General features: G+C 47.3%; 3 protein-coding genes across 7 annotated transcripts in view; all 3 read right to left on the bottom strand.

Moving 5' to 3' along the window:
* Positions 1–2485, bottom strand: part of LOC106595398 (unconventional myosin-Va) — an 85296-nt gene extending 82811 nt beyond the window's left edge. For all 5 annotated transcript variants that reach the window (XR_014379367.1, XM_082957855.1, XM_082957857.1 and 2 more), the window contains exon 1: positions 2198–2485. Coding sequence is in view for 4 of the 5 variants with exons in the window: in XM_082957855.1 (XP_082813981.1) it covers positions 2198–2254 (57 nt within the window). In the remaining variant the exon portion in view is untranslated. The remainder of the gene's footprint in view (positions 1–2197) is intronic.
* Positions 2486–3055: 570 nt separating this feature from the next.
* LOC123725152 (cAMP-regulated phosphoprotein 19-A) lies at positions 3056–12755 on the bottom strand. The gene is made up of 3 exons (XM_045689347.2): positions 12454–12755; positions 5955–6077; positions 3056–5812 (listed from the first exon to the last, which is right to left on the bottom strand). The coding sequence occupies exons 1-3, from the start codon at positions 12511–12513 to the stop codon at positions 5633–5635; spliced, it is 363 nt and encodes a 120-aa protein (XP_045545303.1). The 5' UTR covers positions 12514–12755; the 3' UTR covers positions 3056–5632.
* Positions 12756–13412: 657 nt separating this feature from the next.
* The window catches only part of LOC106562488 (atos homolog protein A), a 35896-nt gene continuing 25546 nt past the window's right edge, over positions 13413–23762 (bottom strand). The window contains exons 4-12 of the mRNA XM_014127394.3: positions 23284–23409; positions 20637–23088; positions 20242–20361; positions 19833–19921; positions 16676–16772; positions 16258–16416; positions 14971–15039; positions 14450–14682; positions 13413–14286 (exon numbers count right to left, since the gene is read on the bottom strand). Coding sequence (XP_013982869.3) covers positions 14133–14286; positions 14450–14682; positions 14971–15039; positions 16258–16416; positions 16676–16772; positions 19833–19921; positions 20242–20361; positions 20637–23088; positions 23284–23409 — 3499 coding nt within the window. The 3' untranslated portion in view covers positions 13413–14132. The remainder of the gene's footprint in view (positions 14287–14449; positions 14683–14970; positions 15040–16257; positions 16417–16675; positions 16773–19832; positions 19922–20241; positions 20362–20636; positions 23089–23283; positions 23410–23762) is intronic.

Genomic DNA, 23762 nt, shown 5'->3' with positions numbered 1-23762 from the left:
TATTGAGGTTGTGCCCGAGTCATGCGGGGTGCAGTATGTCCTCCAATACCTGCAGTCTCTCTTGGATGAGGGCTTGGCAGCCTCTACACTGAGAGGGTATTTGGCAGCTATATCTGCCTGCCATGTGGGGTGGATGGACAGGCCAGTGGGGCACCATCCCTTGGTCTCCAGGTTTATGAAGGGGGTTTGTTGCCTGCGTCCAGCTAGGACCCGCTCAACAGCAAGCTGGGATCTGGATGTGGTCTTGGCAGCTTTGGCAAAGCCACCTTTCGAACAGTTGGAGTCCCTGAAACACCTCTCTTTGAAGGTGTTTTTCTTGGTAGCGATTACTTCCATGAAGAGGGTGTGTGAGCTCCATGCTCTTTCGGTAAGTTCTGAGTGCTACCGGATGGACCCTGGACATCTCTCCGCCTCAGCCCTTCATTCCTTCCGAAGGTTCTGTCAGACAGGCATGTGTATCCTGTCTCCTTACGACCTTCCCGGCAGTGGTGGGGGAGTCTGAGCCTCCCTCCGGCATGCTGTGCCCTGTGAGGGCACTGGCTACCTATGTGGTGCGGACACGGTCAGTGAGAACAACAGACCAGCTCTTTGTCTCACTGGATCGTGGACACGATTACAACAGCATACCACCTGGCTGGCAGGCCAGTGCTGGGATCTGTGGTGGCACATTCAACACGAGGTGTGGCTGCGTCCTGGGCTCTACTGAGAGGAGTGCCCCTCGCTGACATCTGTGCTGCAGCCAGCTGGGCTTCCTCTTGCACCTTTGCTAGGTACTATTGGGTAAATGTGGCACCTCCCTCTGCGGTTGGTTCAGCAGTCCTGGGAGTCGCCTCCCCGTTCGGGGACTGTGCCGGGACCCCCTTCCACATTGACGGCCCCTGTGTTTCGGTCCCGCGCTGGGACTTTGCCGCTGGCTGGCCAGGTCCCTCTAGCACCGACTAATCTGGTACGTGTATACCAATATATTGGAGCGATCCAATATAGTGAAACATAACGAAGGTTACGTATGTAACCACGGTTATGTGAGCTATATGCATCGCTCCAATCCTCTACGGTGCTAGAGGCACCTCAAGAATGATGTAGAGAACGTGTGTCGCAGCCATGTGGTCTATATATAGGGGCAGACCCCAGCTGTGACACAGGTGTACACAGGAGTAAATCTGTAAATCCTCACCTCGGATGCATCCCTCCGCCGCGGAGTGATACCAATATATTGGAGTGATCCATATATTTCACATAACCATGGTTACATAAGTAACCTTCGTTCAGCTGGATGCAAAGTTTTTGAACTTTCAGCTAGAAATATCCGATGTAAAACAAACATGCATGGGTGACTTGTAGAATACGGAATAACGTCAGCTCTATTTGTGATATTTCTATCTACGTTTGCATACTGAACATGGTCATGGATGCAAAAAGGGGGGGAAAAACCTCAAAACAAATCGCGGTGACGTAAACGAGGCCCGTGACGTCACCACTGGTATCAGCATCATTCCTCTCTCCTCGGTACCCAAACCGAATCCCAGCCTCGAGATCAAATAAAAGGCCTTTATAAAACTCCTTTATAAAACACAATAACAAACATCACTGTGCGACTGCCGGTTGACAAAATAACATGATTTATGTAGGTCAAAAAACACCATTCTCCATCGTAGCCAGTGCGATGCTAAATGTATACCAAAATAAAAATCGTCTTTTTAAAAGTGCATCAACCCCGACCTGACATTAAGACGAATAATAAAACATTCTGAGCGGGGGGCTATGAAGGGCAGAGACAGAGGCCGAATCGCAGAACCCATAGCCTCGTCACTTTGTCAGCTGAGCTGCTTCTGCTGCACCCATTTTAACACAGCAGAGAGCTAAATATAGAAGGCGCCTTCACTCAGTCATAGGCTACTGCATGTCAACCTATATGTACTGTATATTGCCCCCAGGCTGTAGGACGCTGCTTCAAACGCTTTTCATTCGTTCCAAAAACCACGCACTGGTTTGATAATCACCTCCTGTGCATTGTTCGAGGCTTTGTGACCTGTCAATCTCGATGTTTGGTTTAAAGACTTCCCTCTCATTCATTCCCGCCATCAACGAATGAATGATTATAAACAAGCTCTTTGCTTTGTTCTCATTGAAGAAAGCGCTGCAGAAACGCTATAAACGCACAAGGCAAAGCAAACACCGATCACGTTGGTTATATTACCTTTGTGTACAGCTCTGACGTTGCCATACTGGTGGAGCTGTCGTGTCCTTTTTCCATGAATCTCAGCAGCTAGATTTCAACATCAGTAGGTCGCCGCTCCGTTTTTTCCTCGCAGTTAATAAAAGTCCCACCAGGCTTTCGGTTACTCTTTTTTTAGTGTACAGCACCTAGCGCCATCATACCTAGAAAACCTAAATATTTTGGCATCTCTCGGAGCATTATGGGAATTGATGATGGATAAAATGATCCAGTGAAACGCGGTTGTTGCCATGGGCTCGGAAACATGGCTAAACAGCGTTCCGCTGTGGCCAAGAGGCGACATCGCTTTAGTTCTGCTGGTTAGAAGCCTGCTAGTCAGATATTAGTCAGATTCCGTTGCAAAACGTTTAGTCTGTTTACTATAGGAGCCAAACGGAAGCAAACAGAACGAAACGGGGAGGAACCTACCTGAATTTGTTCAACAGAAACTCATGTTCGATGCCAAACGTTTTCCGTTTGGATTGCAACAGACTTAACGTTTCGCAACAGAATCCGACTAATGAATACAGCCCTGGTTGCCATGTGCCATAGGCCTGATAATTTAGCCCCCTTCATCCCAGGTGGGACATAAAGCTGCAACAATCTTCTTCCACTAGGGTCTGTCGGTCTTTGGCCACAGCTTGTGTGTCTTAAGTGGGAGATAAATCCAGATTATTTACATACATTTTGATTAAGATTTATCTTGGTGGTGCTTCGGCTCTGCTGGTGTTATCCCTCATCTAATACTAACATTTGCATTCATAATTCCTTTGTATACAATCCTTCATAGATGATTGTATGATCTGTCAATGCATGGAGTCAGTCATCAAACACCCAACAGCCGTTTGTGCAAAACTATTTTATTTACAAAACAAAATGGCACAAAGTGACAGGGGGGGTTGTGGATGGGGGCAGTCATACACACACACCTTAACTATTCAGTCCTTCAGCTTCAGACCCTTGATGACCACACCCCCACTAGTGGACTGGCCTGTGCATATATACAGTAGAGCACTATATAGGGAATAGGGTGTGATTGAGATCTGTAAAGATATGCTGGCCAAAGGGGGTAGGTGTGTATGAGGGAGTGTGTGTGAGAGAGAAAGAAGGAGAGTGGGAGTGAGTGTGTGTATGTGAGAGAGTTGGGCTGTAGAGGAGTGTGTCTGTGTGAAAGATGAATGAGGGTGTGTGAGGCCAAAGAATTTGGAGCTAAATGAAGATGTCTTTAGAACCCCCGTCACATCATCCAGCTGTTACATCTACATTCACCAGTGGAGGCTGCTGAGGGGAGGGCGGCTCATAATGGATGGAACAGAGTAAATGGAATGGCATCAAACACATGAAAACCATGTGTGATACCATTCCCCTCCAGCCCTTATCATGAGCACATCCTCCCCAATTAAAGGGGCCACCAACCTGTGACATTAACCCCTTCCTCTGGTCTGAAAACAGAGGTTACAAATAGAGGTTTTATGGGGCCATACATGTTGGTGCTTTTCCATTGAGACTTACTCACACGAGTGGGTCATCAGTGTTTTAATGTAAGCTCTAGTGTTATCAGGAGGTTGATGCTAAAGATGTGGGGAAGGCAGAATCAACAACCTCTACATCATTCAAGACAGTAGCTTTGTGAGAAGGTGTTAAAGTTCATAGTTTACCATTATTATGAAAATGAGGTTGAAAAGTACCCAGGGCCTGGGCTTGGCTACCAGTCAGAACAGGTCCACTGGAGACATGGCCCAGTGAGACAAGGGTGCCGACCCGGGTAGATGGAAACAAAAGTCTGAGTATTTTGGTAAAACACTGGGGTAAATCCTCATTGGAAACTCGCCAATAGTGCACTACTTTTGACTAGAGCCCTATGTGGCAGTGGGTGTAATGTAGTGCACTACACAGAAAGAAGGGTATGATTGGAGATTCCCTATATAATGCACTACTTCTCACCACCAGAGCCCCTTGGACCCTGTTCAAAAGTGGTGCACTATGTAATGAATAGGTTGCCACTTGGGACAACACTGTAGCCTTTAAACAGAACAACAGTAGTGAGAGGTTCTGGTCAGTCATTATCAAAGTTCTATTCAAGCACATTACAGCATCATTTAGATGACAACATAACACCAACAACATGTTTGGTAAATCATAATATTCTACGTTAAAACATTCTAAAAGGCTGATTTCAGCCTCACTCCTCTCCAACACAACTAGAAATATTTACACAATCAGTTAACAGGACTGGAGATGACATTCAACCCTCTAGACCAGAGACGGTCCCAAATGGATCACTACGCCCTATGTAGTAGAACCGTTTTGGGCCAGATGCTCATAGGGCAGCCACATAGGGCTCTGGTTGATAGTAGTGTACTGCATAGGGAATAGTGTGCCATTTCAGACTCTCTGTGGCTCGTCTGGGCCCTCCTCCCTCCTATGTTACACTCTCCAGGTGTGCGTCCCAAATGGCACCCTATTCCCTAAATACACTGAGTGTACAAAACATTATGAACACCTGCTCTTTCCATGACAGACTGATAAGGTGAAAGCTATGATCCCTTATTGATGTCACTTGTTAAATCCAATCCAATCAGTGTAGATGAAGGGGAGGAGACAGGTTAAAGAAGGATTGTGAAGCCTTGAGACAGATTGTGTATGTGTGCCATTCAGAGGGGGACAGATTTAGGTGCCTTTGAACGGGATATGGTAGTAGGTGCCAGTTTGAGTGCGTCAAGAACTTCAACACTGCTGGATTTGTCATGTTCAACAGTTTCCTGTGTGTCTCAAGAATGGTTCACCACCCAAAAGATATCCAGCCAACTTGACAACTGTGAGAAGCATTGGAGTCAACATGGACCAGCATCCCTGTGGAACACTTTGGGCACCTTGTAGAGTCCATGCCCCGATGAATTGAGGCTGTTCTGAGGGCAAAACAGGGGGGGAGGGAGGTGCAACTCAATGTTAGGAAGGTGTTCCTAATGTTTAGTACACTGTACTTTTGACCAGGGCCATATAGGGGATAGGGTGTCATCTGGGACACAGAGTTCCAGTCATCTTTAAAGTCTCCTGCTGTAGTGGAGTCATCCCAGTCCCCCCTCTCTCCCCCTCTACACATCCTCATCCTTGCTTTCAGTGTATTTTTACATGAGAATAGAAAATAAACAAGAACAGAGAGGGGAGGGGAGGAAGAGCAGGAAGAAGAGGGAGCCATAACAGAGTGGAAGGTGAGGGGAAGCAGAGAGGACTGGGTGATGAGGGACAGAACCAGAGACAGGCCGTTAGGGGTGCGTGCCAGTTTGCTGGCCACCAGGGAAGGGTCTCTCTGGGGCTGGGGCAGAAGTAGACAGGGGGAGGTAGTGAGACAGGAACAGGTGTAGTAGGGTGATTGTTAGGAGTTTTGACAGGGTTAGAGACAGGACAGTGTGTGTATCAGCCGGCCAGTTTGCTGGCCACCAGGGAAGGTTTCCTCTGCGGCAGGTCCTGAGGTGTAGGGATATGGTCTCCTGTGATCTCTCCTCCTCCGCTCTTCTCTGACGTGGCTGCAGGAAGCTGCTTGTTCTTCACCTTGGCCTTGGCCATGTTGTAGTCCCCAGAGTCAAAATACTTTTGCTGCAGAGAGAGAATGTTAAACTTAAAACAAGCTGCAACTTTTTTTAATACATAGTCTAATTGATGCTGAGAGAGACAACTGTGTGCTTGTGGGAATAGGTTAAAAGAGAAGGTAGGGAAGTAGGTAAGGCTGTGGACTCACCCCCTTGGTCAGGCGTTTGCGTAGCAGGTCGGAGCCTCCAGGTTTGTGCCCCAGGTTTGGGTAGCGAGCCTTCAACTTGGCCTCCTCAACCTTCTCTGGACTGATCACCTTGTCGTCCATCTCCTGAAACACAAACAACAATTGAAAGCTTTTCTTTGGCGCAGCTGGTTAAAGGCATTGTCAAGCGGGTGGTCACGTGTTTGCGAGGCATTGTGCCCAGGGTTCGAGCCGTTGTACGGACAGTGTACCCGAAGCTATGCTAAGCAAGCACACTGTGGTCTGTCACATCAGCTCCTGAAAACACCTGCACAACACATACGCCACCCACATGGACAACACATGCAAACACATGGACCACCCACATGCACAACACATGCGGAGGGAGCAGGGCTGTTACTACTGGTAGGGAAGTCAAGCTTTCAGCCTGCTGCACAGACCCTATGGACGCTTTAGTCTAGAGCACCTGGTTAAATTGTGCTAAGAACTGCAACGCTGCTGGGTTTTCACGCTCAACAGTTTGCCCATGTGTATTAAGAATGGTCCACCACCCAAAGGACATCCAGCCAACTTGACAACTGTGGGAAGCATTGGCGTCAACATGGACCAGCATCCCTGTGGAATGCTTTTGACATCTTGTAGTCCATACCCTGGCGAATTGAGCCTGTTCTGAGGGCAAGGGGGTGCGACTCAATATTTGTAAGGTGTTCCTAATGTTCTCTCACAGATATTGTCACAGAGACGGCAGGTTGTCATCTAATCGACAAACTCTGCAAAAAAAAAAAGAAACGTCCCTTTTTCAGGACCTTGTCTTTCAAAGATATTTGGATTTTTACGAATTAACTTCACAGATCTTCATTGTAAAGGTTTAAACACTGTTTCCCAAGCTTGTTCAATGAACCATAAACAATTAATGAACATGGAGCTGTGGAACGGTCGTTAAGACACTAACAGCTTACAGACGGTAGGCAATTAAGGTCACAGTTATGAAAACTTAGGACACTAAAAAGAGGCCTTTCTACTGACTCTGAAAAACACCAAAAGAAAGATGCCCAGGGTCCCTGCTCATCTGCATGAATGTACCTTAGGGATGCTGCAAGGAGGCATGACGACTAGAGGTTGACCGATTATGATTTTTCAACGCCGATACCGATTATTGGAGGACCCCCCAAAAAAGGCCGATTTTATTTTATTTGTTTTGTAATAATGACAATTACAACAATACTGAATGAACACTTATTTTAACGTAATATAATACATAAATAAAATCAATTTAGCCTCAAATAAATAATGAAACGTTCAATTTGGTTTAAATAATGCAAAAACAAAGTGTTGGAGAAGAAAGTAAAAGTGCAATATGTGCCATGTAAGAAAGCTAACGTTTAAGTGCCTTGCTCAGAACATGGGAACATATGAAAGCTGGTGGTTCCTTTTAACACGAGTCTTCAATATTCCCAGGTAAGAAGTTTTAGGTTGTAGTTATTATAGGAATTATAGGACTATTTCTCTCTATACGATTTGTATTTCATATACCACTGACTATTGGATGTTCTTATAGGCACTTTAGTATTGCCAGTGTAACAGTATAGCTTCCGTCCCTCTCCTCGCTCCTACCTGGGCTTGAACCAGGAATACATCGACAACAGCCACCCTCGAAGCAGCGTTGCCCATGCAGAGCAAGGGGAACAACTACTCCAAGTCTCAGAGCGAGTGACGTTTGAAACGCTATTAGCGCGCACCCGGCTAACTAGCTAGCCATTTTACATCGGTTACACCAGCCTAATCTTGGGAGTTGACAGGCTTGAAGTCATAAACAGCGCAATGCATTGCGAAGAGCTGCTGGCAAAACGAACGAAAGTGCTGTTTGAATGAATGCTTACAAGCCTGCTGGTGCCTACCACCGCTCAGTCAGACTGCTCTATGAAATCATAGACTTAATTATAATATAATAAACACACAGAAATACGAGCCTTTGGTCATTAATATGGTCGAATCCAGAAACTATCATCTCGAAAACAAAAGTTCTCTTTCAGTGATATACGGAACCGGTCCATATTTTTATCTAACGGGTGGCATCCCTAAGTCTAAATATTCCTGTTACATTGCACAACCTTCATAATTACGTAAAATTCTGGCAAATTAGTTCGCAACGAGCCAGGCAATGAACGCAAGAGCAGTGACACAATTTCATGTTACATTTATATTTACATTTTAGTCATTTAGCAGACGCTCTTATCCAGAGTGACTTACAGTAGTGAATACAGTTCATATATATTTTTTTTTGTACTGTCCCCCCGTGGGAATCGAACCCACAACCCTGGCGTTGCACACACCATGCCGGCGTTGCAAACACCATGCTCTACCAACTGAGCCACAGGGAAGGCAATAGTAACTAAATATGCAGGGTTAAAAATATATACACTGCTCTAAAAAATAAAGGGAACACTTAAACAACACAATGTAACTCCAAGTCAATCACACTTCTGTAGAATCAAACTGTCCACTTAGGAAGCAACACTGATTGACAATACATTTCACATGCTGTTGTGCAAATGGAATAGACAACAGGTGGAAATTATAGGCAATTAGCAAGACACCCCCAATAAAGGAGTGGTTGTGCAAGTGGGGACCACTTCTCAGTTCCTATGCTTCCTGGCTGATGTTTTGGTCACTTTTGAATGCTGGCGGTGCTTTCACTCTAGTGGTAGCATGAGACGGAGTCTACAACCCACACAAGTGGCTCAGGTAGTGCAGCTCATCCAGGATGGCACATCAATGCGAGCTGTGGCAAGAAGGTTTGCTGTGTCTGTCAGCGTAGTGTGCAGAGCATGGAGGCGCTACCAGGAGACAGGCCAGTAAATCAGGAGACGTGGAGGAGGCCGTAGGAGGGCAACAACCCAGCAGCAGGACCGCTACCTCCGCCTTTGTGCAAGGAGGAGCAGGAGGAGGACTGCCAGAGCCCTGCAAAATGACCTCCAGCAGGCCACAAATGTGCATGTGTCTGCTCAAACAGTCAGAAACAGACTCCATGAGGGTGGTATGAGGGCCCGATGTCCACAGGTGGGGGTTGTGTTTACAGCCCAACACCATGCAGGACGTTTGGCATTTGCCAGAGAACACCAAGATCGGCAAATTCGCCACTGGCGCCCTGTGCTCTTCACAGATGAAAGCAGGTTCACAGTGAGCACGTGACAGACGTGACAGAGTCTGGAGACGCCGTGGAGAACGTTCTGCTGCCTGCAACATCCTCCAGCATGACCGGTTTGGCGGTGGGTCAGTCATGGTGTGGGATGGCATTTCTTTGGGGGGCCGCACAGCCCTCCATGTGCTCGCCAGAGGTAGCCTGACTGCCATTAGGTACCGAGATGAGATCCTCAGACCCCTTGTGAGACCATATGCTGGTGCGGTTGGCCCTGGGTTCCTCCTAATGCAAGACAATGCTAGACCTCATGTGGCTGGAGTGTGTCAGCAGTTCCTGCAAGAGGAAGGCATTGATGCTATGGACTGGCCCGCCCGTTCCCCAGACCTGAATCCAATTGAGCACATCATGTCTCGCTCCATTCACCAACGCCACGTTGCACCACAGACTGTCCAGGAGTTGGCGGATGCTTTAGTCCAGGTCTGGGAGGAAATCCCTCAGGAGACCACCCCCCACCTCATCAGGAGCATGCCCAGGCGTTGTAGGGAGGTCATACAGGCACGTGGAGGCCACACACACTACTGAGCCTCATTTTGACTTGTTTTAAGGACATTACATCAAAGTTGGATCAGCCTGTAGTGTGGTTTTCCACTTTAATTTTGAGTGTGACTCCAAATCCAGAACTCCATGGGTTGATAAATTGGATTTCCATTGATTATTTTTGTGTGATTTTGTTGTCAGCACATTCAACTATGTAAAGAAAAAAGTATTTAATAAGATTATTTATTTCATTCAGATCTAGGATGTGTTGTTTAAGTGTTCCCTTTATTTTTTTGAGCAGTATACTTGTGTATTGATTTTAAAAAAAGGCATTGATGTTTATGGTTAGGTACATTGGTGCAACGACAGTGCTTTTTTCGCAAATGTGCTTGTTAAATCATCACCCGTTTGTCGAAGTAGGCTGTGATTCGATGAGAAATTAACAGGCTCCGCATCGATTATATGCAACGCGGGACGCGTTAGAGAAACTAGTAATATCAACCATGTGTAGTTAACTAGTGATTATGTTAAGATTATTTTTTTTTTTTTTATAAGTTAAGTTTAATGCTAGCTAGCAACTTACCTTGGCTTCTTGCTGCCCTCGTGTAACAGGTAGTCAGCCTGCCACGCAGGCTCCTCGTGGAGTGCAATGTAAGGTAGGTGGTTAGAGCGTTGGACTAGTAACCAGAAGGTTGCAAAAACAAATCCCCCTGAACAAGGAAATTAACCCCCGCTCCTAGGCCGTCATTGAAAATAAGAATGTGTTCTTAATCTGACTTGCCTAGTTAAATAAATGTGTAAAAAAAAAAAAAAAAAAAGAGAAAAATAATATTATTCGGCAAATCGGTGGCCAAAAATACAGATTATTATGAAAACTTGAAATTAGCCCTATTTAAAAAAAATCGGCCATTCCGATTAGTCGGTCGACCTCTAATGAGGACTGCTGATGTGGCCAGGGCAATAAATTGCGATGTCCATACTGTGAGACGCCTAAGACAGCGCTACAGGGAGACAGGACGGACAGCTGATCGTCCTCGCAGTGGCAGACCACGTGTAACAACACCTGCACAGGATCGGTACATCCGAACATCACACCTGCAGGACAGGTACAGGATGGCAACAACTGCCCAGTTACACCAGGAACGCACAATCCCTCAATCAGTGCTCAGACTGTCCGCAATAGGCCGAGAGAGGCTGGACTGAAGGCTTGTAGGCCTGTAGTATAGCAGGTCCTCACCAAACATCACCGGCAACAACGTCGCCTATGGGCACAAACCCTCCATCGCTGGACCAGACAGGACTGGCAAAAAAGTGCTCGTCACTGACGTGTCGCGGTTTCGTCTCACCAGGGGCGATGGTCGGATTTACATTTATCATCGAAGGAATGAGCGTTACACTGAGGCCTGTACTCTGGAGCGGGATCGATTTGGAGGTGGAGGGTCCATCATGGTCTGGGGCGGTGTCACACAGCATCATCGGACTGAGCTTGTTGTCATTGCAGGCAATCTCAACGCTGTGCGTTACAGGGACGACATCCTCCTCCCTGATGTGGTACCCTTCCTGCAGGCTCATCCTGACATGACTCTCCAGCATGACAATGCCACCAGCCATACTGCTCGTTCTGTGTGTGATTTCCTGCAGGACAGGAATGTCAGTGTTCTGCCATGGCCAGCGAAGAGCCCGGATCTCAATCCCATTGAGCAAGTCTGGGACCTGTTGGATCGGAGGGTGAGGGCCATTCCCCCCCCAGAAATGTCCGGAAACTTGCAGGTGCCTTGGTGGAAGAGTGGGGTAACATCTCACAGCAAGAACTGGCAAATCTGGTGCAGTCCATGAGGAGGAGATGCACTGCAGTACTTAATGCAGCTGGTGACCACACCAGATACTTACTGTTACTTTTGATTTTGACCCCCCCTTTGTTTAGGGACACATTATTCAATTTCTGTTAGTCACATGTTTGTGGAACTTGTTCCGTTTGTCTCAGTTGTTTAATCTTATGTTCATACAAATATTTACACATGTTATGTTTTCTGAAAATAAACGCAGTTGACAGTGAGAGGACGTTTCTTTTTTGCTGAGTTTAGCTAGCTACCTAGCTAAGGACAAAACAAACACTGGCCTTCAGTACAGCGAGGGGCGAGTCACTGTTGACAGACCGCCAGATTGCCTTCTTTAGAGTAGACAACAGTAGTCAAGCCACTGAAAGCAACATAACTTCGCTAACGTTAGATGGCTTTGATGGTGGTGGTAGGTAGCTAGTTAGATCACTTGTTGGTTAATGTGGTTAAAACTAGCTGGCTAATAGTTGTTAGTTGTTTGTTAACAAGTTGGCTGAAATAGACAAACCGACATATTTAACGTTAACTTGTTAGGTCATTATCCAATAAGCGAGTCAATTAACTAACGTTGGTTATTACTTCAGGAAAAACAATAATTGGGGTATTTGTTCTGCTTATACTTAAATAATCATGACTTGGTTAGTTAACGTTACAATGTGGGTAGCTAACGTTAACTATCGTAGCTAGCTACCGCGTTAGCTAGATGAAATCCGACCTTAGTTAACGTTAGCTTAATATCGAAAAGCCCTGCTAGTTACGACTGCAAATAGTTATGGAAAACAGCTTGATTAGATACCAAATGGAATTTATTAAGAAAACTGATATTGTTGTTGATAATCACGACAGATAGTTAGAAAGGATTAACGCTAACGATGTTACAGTAGCTAACGTTAGCTTAAAAACCTGCCATATCATATGATAGTGTGCAGTGCAGCTTGACTGTCGTTGGTTAGCAAGTGGTTGTGTTTCAGACAAATAAACGTACATTCTGGTCATTCACCACCGTCTCCTCCGTCGTCTTTGTCCCCTCAATTTCCTCCGACATTTCTGTGTAACCTCGATCCCTGGCAAAGTCGAGAAGTAAACACAATCTGAACTAAATCCTTGCCCTGGCTTCCTCTCCCATACGAATCCGTGCGACCGTTAACTATTAGCCCGCACAAATATGTCTGCCCGATCTGACGTCATTCTTTAGCAGAGGCGCGCTCATCCGTCTTCCTCTAAAAACTGTCGTTTGATATTTGAGCAAAACAAAAGTGGAGCCTTTTATTGAGCATCAACTTTACTCTACTTAATTCATGCAACCGACATTCACTACAAAAATTCTTGACATCAGATTTGAAGTGGTGTTTCCCAGTATATTGCATGATGGTAAATGTAGTTTTCTTTTGCTGTAATAATGGACTGCATCAGAAGGCTTTGGTCATCAAGTCCAATGTCATGAAATAAGCGAAATTATATACATTCTTCCTTTGATGGACCATGATCCATATGTTATATTGAAGGCCAGTGAGTGTGGGGGAACTGCCAGAGCTGAACCAGTGACTGTGTGGTTATGGAGCGGAGCCACCACCTGTGCCATGACCTCCTGGCAGCTGAAGCCTGCAGCAGTAGGCCTACACTAAGAAAGAAGGGTCAGGTTACATATATTAGTGGTTTATAGACAGAAGAAAAGTGTTATTTAATTGACAAGGATTTGAATGTAACTCCCCAGTGTGTATTCTTTGTCTTCTCCACAGGCCACTTGATCATGAACATCTGACCCCAGCACCAACCTGCTATGACCAATGAGGACTTTACGTTTTATACTACTGTAGAAATACTGACTCATTTTCATATCATCTTTATCATATGTATAAGAACATTATATGTTTTACATTAGTCAACATGACATGGACCTCAGTTGTCCAAGACACTCAAAATAAAAGACACGCAGACACAATGCAGCTTTCAAGATTGCTTTAAGATATAGATATATTTTCAGATCTGAGTTAATGTCAAAAATACACATTATGATCTACAGAGTTTTGCACTACATCATAATGCTGAGGATGATAGATGTCACATAAGCAGTAACTGAAATATTAATTTAAATATTAAATAACTGACGGTAAACAAAGAAAATGATGTAAACACTAAAGCTACATGTTACTCTCTAATGCAACACTTCAGAGATTTGTTTTTGTAACAGTACAAAAAAATATTAGAATATTATTCCTTTTGATTTCCTGTCATGGAAATACACAGTGCGCTTTTTCAATGTCGTCTTGTAATTTTCTCAGTCTCTTGATTGCTTGTTCTGGTCAATCAGTGGTCCATGGTCGCTAACGTGTATTTGATGTTTGTTTTAGCATGTCTTTAATACATTTTCTACATGTATAAAGATGTGTTTGAGCTTCACAGAAAACAGCAGGGTTCTGTAGGACCAGGAGCTGTTCATGGTCAGATGGTCATCAGAATCTCCAGGCCTTAGGTATCTGGGACGGAGCCTGTCTGGACTGTTCCACACGAGAACGCTCTGAGCCCAGCTCTCTGACAGCTCTGTGGGTGTGCGTGTTTGCGTCAGGGCAGTTAGAGGAGTGTGTGCATCAGTGCAGATAGAGGTGTGTGTGTGTGTGTGTGTGTGTGTCAGGGCAGATAGAGGTGTGTGTGTGTGTGTGTGTGTCAGCAGCGTGGGGAGAAGGCTGGGTCAGCTGGGGACTCTGTGTAGGACTTGAGTTCGTAGGCCGCTCCACTGTCGACCTCCATAGACTTCCTACTGAACAGCAGTCTGATATCCCTGTGGAGGTACACTTTACCTGACCTAGAGGTCTGGAACCTGGATGGGGGGGATGAAGAAAGAGCTAGATTAGTGCCAGTACAATGTTTTCCTGTTCAGTTTGGTCTTCTGTCCAGTCTTGACTAACAGGTAATTTATTTGATTGACAGGTGAGATTATGTGATTGACAGGTCAGCTGAGCCAGGTCAGGTGCCTTTCTTACCTCAGGTGAATGAGGTAGCGCAGGATGCATTCCTGGCTGAGGGAGAGGGATTTCCTGCTGCTGCCGTGTGTGTGTGTGTTGTCTGGGCTGCCGTGTTTGTGTGAGTTGTCCCGTCGAACGGGGACAGAAAAGGTCCTCTGACGGAGGAAGGTCTGGTGGCCGGCAGGCATGGCTCTCAGGTCATACACCACCACAAACATCTTCACCACCGTCTTATTGGGGTTAAATAAGGTCTGGGAGAGAAAGAGGGCAGGAGAGAGAGAGAGGGAGAGAGAGAGAGAGAGAGAAAGTGGGCGGGAGAGAGGAAAAGAGAAGGTGTTAACACACTACAGTAATGTATTTCTCTCTGTCCCCACTTAAGAGGTCTCCCTCTCCTAACTCTCTGCTGGAACGGGAGCTGGCCCATCTTTCCTTTGTTCTCTCTGTCTGGAGTTATTATGTCAGCAACAGTGACACGCATGCACACACATTTAAACAAAAGTCTTCAATGTGTATAATCCAGAGTGTAAATCTGTCCTCACCACTTGAATGGTTCCTGATGGAGGGACGCGGTAGCCCCGTTTACCCAGAGTCTCCAGGTTGATGACTCCCTGTAACAAAAACAACACACACACTATTAATATTGATCTGCACTGTGAGCAGTAAGTGTGTGTGTGTGTATATATATTGAACAGAAATATAAAATGCAACATGTAAAGTGTTTTACCCCATGTTTCATGAGCTGAAATAAAATAATTCTGAAATTTTCCAGACACAAAAAGCCAATTTTTCTCAAATCTTGTGCACATCCCTGTTAGTGAGCATTTCTCCTTTTCCACGATAATCCATTCACCTGACATGTGTGGCATATCAAGAAGCTGATAAAAAAAAGCATGCTTATTACACAGGTGCACCTTGTGCTGGGGACAATAAAAGGCCACTCTAAAATGTGCAGTTTTGTCACACAACACAATGCCACAGATGTCTGACTGCAGGAATGTCCACCAGAGCTGCTGCCAGAGAATTAAACATTAATTTCTCTACCATAAGCCTCCTCCAACGTCCTTTTAGAGAATTTTGCAGTAAGTCCAACCGGCCTCACAACCTCAGACTATGTGTACGGCGTTGTGTAGGCGAGCCGGTTTGCTGATGTCAACATTGTGAACAGAGTGCCCCATGGTGGCGGTGGGGTTACTGTATGGACAGGCATAAGCGACAGACAACGAACACAATTGCATTTTATCGATGGCAAATTTAAATGCACAGAGATATCATGACGAGATCCTGAGACCCATTGTTGTGCCATTCATCTGCAGCCATCACCTCATGTTTCAGCATGATAATGCACGGCCCCATGTCGCAAGGATCTGTACACAACTCCTGGAAGCTAAAAATGTCACAGTTCTTCCATGGCCTGCATACTCACCAGACATGTCACCCATTGAGCATGTTTGGCAGGCTCTGGATCAACGTGTACAAAAGCGTGTTCCAGTTTCCGCCAATATCCAGCATCTTTGCACAGCCATTGAAGAGGAGTGGGACAACATTCCACAGGCCACAATCAACAGCCTGATCAACTCTATGTGAAGGAGATGTGCTGCGCTGCATGTGGCAAATGATGGTCACACCAGATACTGACTGCTTTTTCAGTCATGTGAAATCCATAGTGTAGGGCCTAATTCATTTATTTCAATTGACTGATTACCTTATATGAACTGTAGCTCAGTAAAACCTTTGAAATTGTTGCATTTATATTTTGTTCAGTGTATATAAAGTGTGTGGGGGGCTATATATAATATGTCTGTGTATGTTCTGTAGGTGTGTCTCACCATGTATGGCGAGGGTGCGTTGTCGTCAGAGACGCTGTAGAAGGAGACGTCGACGGGGAAGGTCATGTGACTGGGGCAGAAGGTTCCGGAAGCACCCACCTCGGCCGTGAAACCCTCCACTGACCCCAACAGCTCCAGGCGGTAGTTCAACACACACTCCTGTAACACACACACGCTTTAGGTCATACAATGCATGTACGAGTGAGTGAGTTGAGTGAGTTGAGTGAGTTAGTTGAGTGAGTTAGTTGAGTGAGTGAGAGAGTGAGAGAGTGAGAGAGTGAGAGAGTGAGAGAGTGAGAGAGAGAGAGAGAGAGAGAGAGAGAGAGAGTGAGTGAGTTGAGTGAGTTGAGTGAGTGAGAGAGAGAGTGAGAGAGAGAGTGAGTGAGAGAGAGATTGAGAGTGCGTGTGTGTGTGGTACCTCAAAGTTGCCCAGTAGACTGAGGCTGGCAGGTGGAGCGCTGGCACTGAACAGCGGCTGAGGTTCCTCTGACTCCTCCACTCTCTTCACACACACTCTTCACAACAGAACACACAGTAGAGGGTTAAAAACAGGTTCAGATGCACACACACACATTGGTCAATTGCTTCATTTGTTGAACCATGAGAATTAGAGATGGCTTGCAGACCCTGCAACCCTGGAATGATTTGGACATGCACGAACTATGCTAATATCAGTCCCATGACTTGAATGGGATTTGTGCCACAAATGCTAAAATATTACTATTTGGAAACAGTGTCAGGGAAGCTAAACCAAAGCATGGATTGCGGTCATGCGGTCTAAATCTGAATTCATGATTCAACATGACTAATACTGTATATTCAAACACTATCAAACCTTAATCAGCTATGTATGTAGAAGCATCATCCCCGGCTCAAACGGACCTCTAATCCCTAATCCACACAGTAACCCAGCGGCCAGATCAGAGCAGAGCAGGGCCTCTGACTGTAGAGCTGTGCACAGCTGCCATTTTGAGTTGAGTCTCACTGTCAGGCCAGTAGCAACAGTACTAGCAATACAGCCACCAGAACAGCAGGTGGCAGTGTGAGAGGACAGGACAGGGCTACAGTACAGTACAGGCCTGGACTGACTGAACACTGATGTCTAGTAAGAACATCTCACCTACCAGTCGGCTCACTCTCTATTGAACCTCTAAGTGGTAGCAATTGAGTTTGAGGCCAAGGTTATTAAGGACCTAAATCTGACCATGGATCTATGGTGTGTACATGATGAGTCTAAATCAAATCACATTTTATTTGTCACATACACATGGTTAGCAGATGTTAATGCGAGTGTAGCGAAATGCTTGTGTTTCTAGTTCCGACCATGTGGTAATATCTAACAAGTAATCTAACAAATTCACAACGACTACCTTATACACACAAATGTAAAGGATGAATAAGAATATGTACATATAAATAAATATATGGATGAGCGATGGCCGTGCGGCATAGGCAAGATGCAGTAGATGGTATAAAATACAGTATATACATATGAGATGAGTAATGTAGGATATGTAAACATTATTAAAACGCCGTTATGTAAAGTGACTAGTGATACCTTTATTAAATCCATTTATTAAAGTGGCCAGAGATTTGAGTCAGTATGTTGATGGCCTTGAGATAGAAGCTGTTTTTTCAGTCTCTCAGTCCCAGCTTTGATGTACCTGTACTGACCTCGCCTTCTGGATGATAGCGGGGTGAACAGGCAGTGGCTCGGATGGTTGTTGTCCTTGATGATCTTTTTGGCCTTCCTGTGACATCGGGTGGTGTAGGTGTCCTGGAGGGCAGGTAGTTTGCCCCCGGTGATGCGTTGTGCAGACCTCACTACCCTCTGGAGAATCTTACGGTTATGGGCAGAGCAGTTGCCGTACCAGGCGGTGATACAGCCCGACAGGATGCTCTCGATTGTGCATCTGTAAAAGTCTGAATGTTTTAGGTGACGAGCCAAATTTCTTCAACCTCCTGAGGTTGAAGAGGCGCTGTTGAGCCTTCTTCACCACGCTGTCTGTGTGGGTGGACCATTTCAGTTTGTCCGTGATGTGTAAGCCGAGGAACTTAAAACTTTCTACCCTCTCCACTACTGTCCCGTCAATGTAGATAGGGGGCTGCTCCCTCTGCTGTTTCCTGAAGTCCACGATCATCTCCTTTGTTTTGTTGACGTTGAGTGTGAGGTTATTTTCCTGACACCACACTCCGAGGGCCTTCACCTCCTCCCTGTAGGCCGTCTCGTCGTTGTTGGAAATCAAGCCTACCACTGTAGTGTCGTCTGCAAACTTGATGATTGAGTTGGAGGCATGGCCACGCAGTCGTGGGTGAACAGGGAGTACAGGAGGGGGCTGAGAACGCACCATTGTGGGGCCCCAGTGTTGAGGAGCAGCGAGGTGGAGATGTTGTTACCTACCCTCACCACCTGGGGGGCGGCCCGTCAGGAAGTCCAGGACCCAGTTGCACAGGGCGGGGTCGAGACCCAAGGTCTCGAGCTTAATGACGAGTTTGGAGGGTACTATGGTGTTAAATGCTGAGCTGTAGTCAATGAACAGCATTCTCACATAGGTATTCCTCTTGTCCAGATGGGTTAGGGCAGTGTGCAGTGTGATGGCGATTGCGTCGTCTCTGGACCTATTGGGGCGGTAAGCAAATTGGAGTGGGTCTAGGATGACAGGTAGGGTAGAGGTGATATGATCCTTGACTAGTCTCTCAAAGCACTTCATGATGACGGAAGTGAGTGCTACGGGGCGATAGTCATTTAGTTCAGTTATCTTAGCTTTCTTGGGAACTGGAACAATGGTGGCCATCTTGAAGCATGTGGCGACAGCAGACTGGGATAGGGAGCGATTGAATATGTCCGTAAACACACCAGCCAGCTGGTCTGCGCATGCTCTGAGGATGCGGCTAGGGATGTCGTCTGCGCCGGCAGCCTTGCGAGGGTTAACACGTTTAAAAGTTTTACTCTTATCGGCCACGGTGAAGGAGAGCCCACAGGTTTTGGTAGCGGGCCATGTCAGTGGCACTGTATTGTCCTCAAAGCGAGCAAAGAAGTTGTTTAATTTGTCTGGGCACAAGACGTCGATGTCTGCGGCAGGGCTGGTTTTCTTTTTGTAGTGCATGATAGACTGTAGACCCTGCCACATACGTCTTGTGTTTGAGCCGTTGAATTGCAACTCTACTTTGTCTCTATACTGACGCTTAGCTTGTTTGATTGCCTTGAGGAGGGAATAGCTACACTGTTTGTATTCGGTCATGTTTCCAGTCGCCTTGCCCTGATTTAAAGCGGTGGTTCGTGCTTTCAGTTTTGCGCGAATGCTGCCATCAATCCACGGTTTCTGGTTAGGGAAGGTTTTAATAATCACAGTGGGTACAACATCACTGATGCACTCGCTCACCGAGTTAGCGTACACGTACGTCAATGTTGTTGTTTGAGGCTACCCGGAACACATCCCAGTCTAAATGTGTGTATGATTTGTGTGTGTGTGTGTGTGTGTGTGTGTGTGTGTGTGTGTGTGTGTGTGTGTGTGTGTGTGTGTGTGTGTGTGTGTGTGTGTGTGTGTGTGTGTGTGTGTGTTAGAGATCAGTACCTCTTCCCTGCGGTCCAGGGCAGTCCTTTACAGCTGGTCAGAGAAGAGTCCAGGTCAAAGTAACCCGTCTGAGTTCTCCTCTGAGGAACCTGAGAGAGACAACACACACATTTAATAATACAACATAACACACACAACTGTACACAAAACTTTATTGACAACATTAACATCAAAACACCCAATTTAAACACTATAGCATGACAGCACACACAAGTATATAATAATAATAACAACAATAACAACAAGCACCACATGAAACACACAACTTTAAAATGATTCCATTGTTATGAACAACCTAGTCAGCATCAACAGGAGTTTAGTCAGAGTATTCATACTATTGAGGAGAAGATGAGTCATGTGGCTCCACACCCTGACTGACAGTGTGTGTGTGTGTGTGTGTGTGTCTTACAGGGCTGGAGAGCAGGGGCAGGCCGGTACAGGGGTGGAAGGCCTTGGTGAGGGAGGAGTCCAGAGAGTGACGGTTGTGTTTCCTCCAGCTGTTACACGGTCTCAGGGGCGAGGGAGAACGCTACGGGAAAAACACACACTGGCTTTAATACAGCAATTCTCAACAACCATTTTAGACAAATGCCAAATACCCTATGTCAAAGATCCTTTCTCAAAATCTCTTTGTACTGTTAATAAACATTTTCCAAAAGTGGTAATATCCTCTTTCACATAGGCCGGATATTTAATTGAAGTTTCTTGGTGTTGGACAAAACAAGCCACACGGATGATATTCAACATATCCTGCAGCGCGTGGTGATTTTCTAATCAGGTGTCAAAGTCTTTGGGGACACTCACCAGGACAGTGTTGGGCTCTGTGCCAGGGGGTGTGGTAGCAGGACTGGGGGGGCTGGAGGACTTGGAGCCTGGGGGGGCCTGGTTCTCATCCTGGAGACTAGAGGGCTGGGTTCGAGGGCTGCCCTGAGTCCGTGAGGACGGAGTTCGAGACTCTGTCTGGGTCTGGTTGGGAGACTGAGTCAGAGGTTTCATGTGGTTCTGGATGAGAGCAGTGGTCTGGGTGTGGGTGAGCTTGGTGGTCAAGGTCTGTGCAGTGGTCTGGGTCAGGGTGGTGGTCTGGGTCACTGTTAGGGTCTGGATGGTCCTCAGGATGTTGTCTTTAGGTGAGGAGGGTCTGGGCTCCTCTTGGGGGCAGGTGGGGTGTAAACTCTTTGAGGTCTTGGCCCTGGGACTCTTGGGGCTGAGTAGTGGAGAAGACTGGGACTGGGGTAGAGGCCGTGGGATGACTAGAGGAGAAGACTGGGACTGGGGTAGAGGCCGTGGGATGACTACAGGAGAAGACTGGGACTGAGGTAGAGGCCGTGGGATGACTACAGGAGAAGACTGGGGCTGGGGTAGAGGCCGTGGGATGACTAGAGGAGAAGACTGGGACTGGGGTAGAGGCCGTGGGATGACTACAGGAGAAGACTGGGACTGGGGTAGAGGCCGTGGGATGACTACAGGAGAAGCCTGGGGCTGGGGTAGAGGCCGTGGGATGACTGGAGGAGAAGACTGGGACTGGGGTAGAGGCCGTGGGATGACTACAGGAGAAGACTGGGGCTGGGGTAGAGGCCGTGGGATGACTGGAGGAGAAGACTGGGACTGGGGTAGAGGCCGTGGGATGACTACAGGAGAAGACTGGGACTGGGGTAGAGGCCGTGGGATGACTACAGGAGAAGACTGGGACTGGGGTAGAGGCCGTGGGATGACTACAGGAGAAGACTGGGGCAGGATTTGGAGTCGGGGGCTGACCTGAGGGTCTTCAAGTGTTGAACAGCCGTTCTGGGCTCTGATTGGACCGTCTGTCTCTGGAGAAGCACCAGCTCTGTCTGTGCAAGCAGGTGTGTGTGAGAGAGTGTGTGTGTCATGGCTGGGTGTGTAGCCGTTGCAGTGGCCACTGCTATGACTGTAGCCGCCTCTGTGTGTGGTGTGTGTGTCGGTGCAGAGCTTGTGTGTGCTGTGTGTATGTGGTTTGTGTAGCGGGCTGCTGCTGCGGCTGTGTGTTGGGGACAGAGAGGGGACAGACAGTCTGTCCTGAATCAGTCTGGTAATGTCCTGAACAGCATGGGACAAGAGACTACTGTCTCTCTCTCGCTGTCGGTCTCTCAATGTCTCTCTGTCCCTCTGTGTCTCCAGGTCTCTCAGTGTCTCCCTGACTCTGTCTCTCAGTGTCTCTCCATCTCTGTCCTCTGGTAGTCTCAGTCTGCGGCAGGCAACAAGTTTTGGGGACAGCGTCTCCCTGATAATAGCCGCTGCATCGCCAATAGGCGTGTCGAAAGGGGAGGGCGGGGTGTCCTCAGTAGGCGGAGCTCCCTCTGGCTCTTTGGTCTTGCTGAGCGTGGTGTTGTCAAGGTAACTGCCACGGACAGGAGTCTTGGTGGGGGTGTCGGGGGTGAAGAGGGCAGGGGGGAGATGGGGGGCGGTCGGGTCGCAGAAGTTGAGGCGCTGAGCGATTCGGGCGATGACTTCCTGTCTCTCCTGGAGCAGCGAGCCAATCAGAGGATTGGTCTCAGAGGAGGGTCTGGGGGAGGGGCACCGCGGGGGCTCTGCCAAAGAATAAGTCTTAAAGGCCTGGAGGGCTTCGGAGCCACGCCCCTTGGAGCTCTCGGCCCCGTTGACGGCCTTCCCATAATCCTCGGTGGTGTGTGTGATGTCATCGGAGGGGTCTGAGGTGAGGGCATAGAGCCACCTGACAGTCTTTCCCCCGGGGGGGAGGGGCAGGGTGGAGGACAGCTTCCTGTGGGGGCGGGGGGAGGGCCGGGGGGAGAGGGGGAGGTGGTAGGGGGATGATGTCTGCCCCTTATTGACCCGGGGGAGGTCTGATCCATTCTGGCTAGAATGACCATGGCTGTCTGTGGGGTCCAGGCCTCTCTTACTGGGCAGGGGGAGACTGGGAGGACTGGGGAAGGGGAGGCCAGAGAAAGGCAGAGCCGCTCCGTTGTGGCTCTCTTTAGAGTTGTGGCTCCTCTCGTACAGAGGCAGGTTAGGGTTCAGGCCTGGGTTAAGGCTAGGTGTCTTGCTGTAGAGGTTAGGGCTGAGGTTGGGCTTAAGGCTGGGGGTCTTGCTGTAGAGTGGGGCCAGGGTCAGGCCGGTGTGTATGCTACAGGCCAGGGTGGGGTAGGTGGGCTGACGGGGGAGTGACTGGACCCTGAGCCTCAGGGCAACACTCTGGGACACGTTAGGGACAGGGAACAGGTGCTCCGTTGGGGGCTGGGAGAACTGACAGACACACTCCTCATCTGCTGCACTGATCCTGTGGGACACAAACACACAGGCTTACAACTTGTGATCACATCAAATGATTTAGTTCATTTTGGAAAGTATTTTATGATCAACATTCAGTAACAATATAAAAAAATAAATGGGTGAAGTTGTTAAGATGTTCTTAGTGTATTCTTGTGTGTGTTACCTGTAGAGGAAGGTGTGTGTGTGTGTGTGTGTGTATTACCTATACAGGATGTTTCGGGGTACAATGCCGTGAGAAGCACTGAGCCAGGCACTGAGCTGGGAGAAGAAGACATAGGAACGAACAGCCAACAGCAGAGTCTTCTCCTCTATAAACCTATCACCGCTCCTAGAGAGAGACAGGGGGAGGAGAGAGAGATTCAGGCCTTTGCTTTAGCTAGCAATGGCTAAGGAAATTAGCATTAGCAACGATGCCAATTTCTTTCATGGTCAGTCTTCGAAATATACAATATAGAAAGAGTGGGAGGCCCCGGTGCGCAACACCAGTCTCAACGTCAACAGTGAAGAGGCAGAGTTGCAAAGAAAAAGCCATATCTCAGACTGGCCAATAAAAATAAAAGACTAAGATGGGCAAAAACACAGACACTGGGCAGAGGATCTCTGCCTAGAAGGCCAGCATCCCGTAGTCTCCTCTTCACTGTTGATGTTGAGACTGGTGTTTTGCAGGTACTATTTAATGAA

This window comes from Salmo salar, chromosome 11 (genome assembly GCF_965601325.2).
Source record: "Salmo salar chromosome 11, fSalSal1, whole genome shotgun sequence".
Taxonomy (NCBI): domain Eukaryota; kingdom Metazoa; phylum Chordata; class Actinopteri; order Salmoniformes; family Salmonidae; genus Salmo; species Salmo salar.
The sequence above is the reverse complement of the archived record's forward strand: the minus strand, read 5'-3'. Positions and strand labels throughout refer to the sequence as shown.

Bases quoted from the DNA above. Each gene is read 5' to 3' on its own strand.
- LOC123725152 (XM_045689347.2), bottom strand. From the start codon at position 12,513: ATGTCGGAGGAAATTGAGGGGACAAAGACGACGGAGGAGACGGTGGTG. The intron at 6,078-12,453 runs GTACGTTTATTT...TTTGTGTTTCAG, and splicing joins CGGTGGTGAATGACCAGAAT to GAGATGGACGACAAGGTGAT. The intron at 5,813-5,954 runs GTGAGTCCACAG...CTCTCTCTGCAG, and splicing joins GCAAACGCCTGACCAAGGGG to CAAAAGTATTTTGACTCTGG.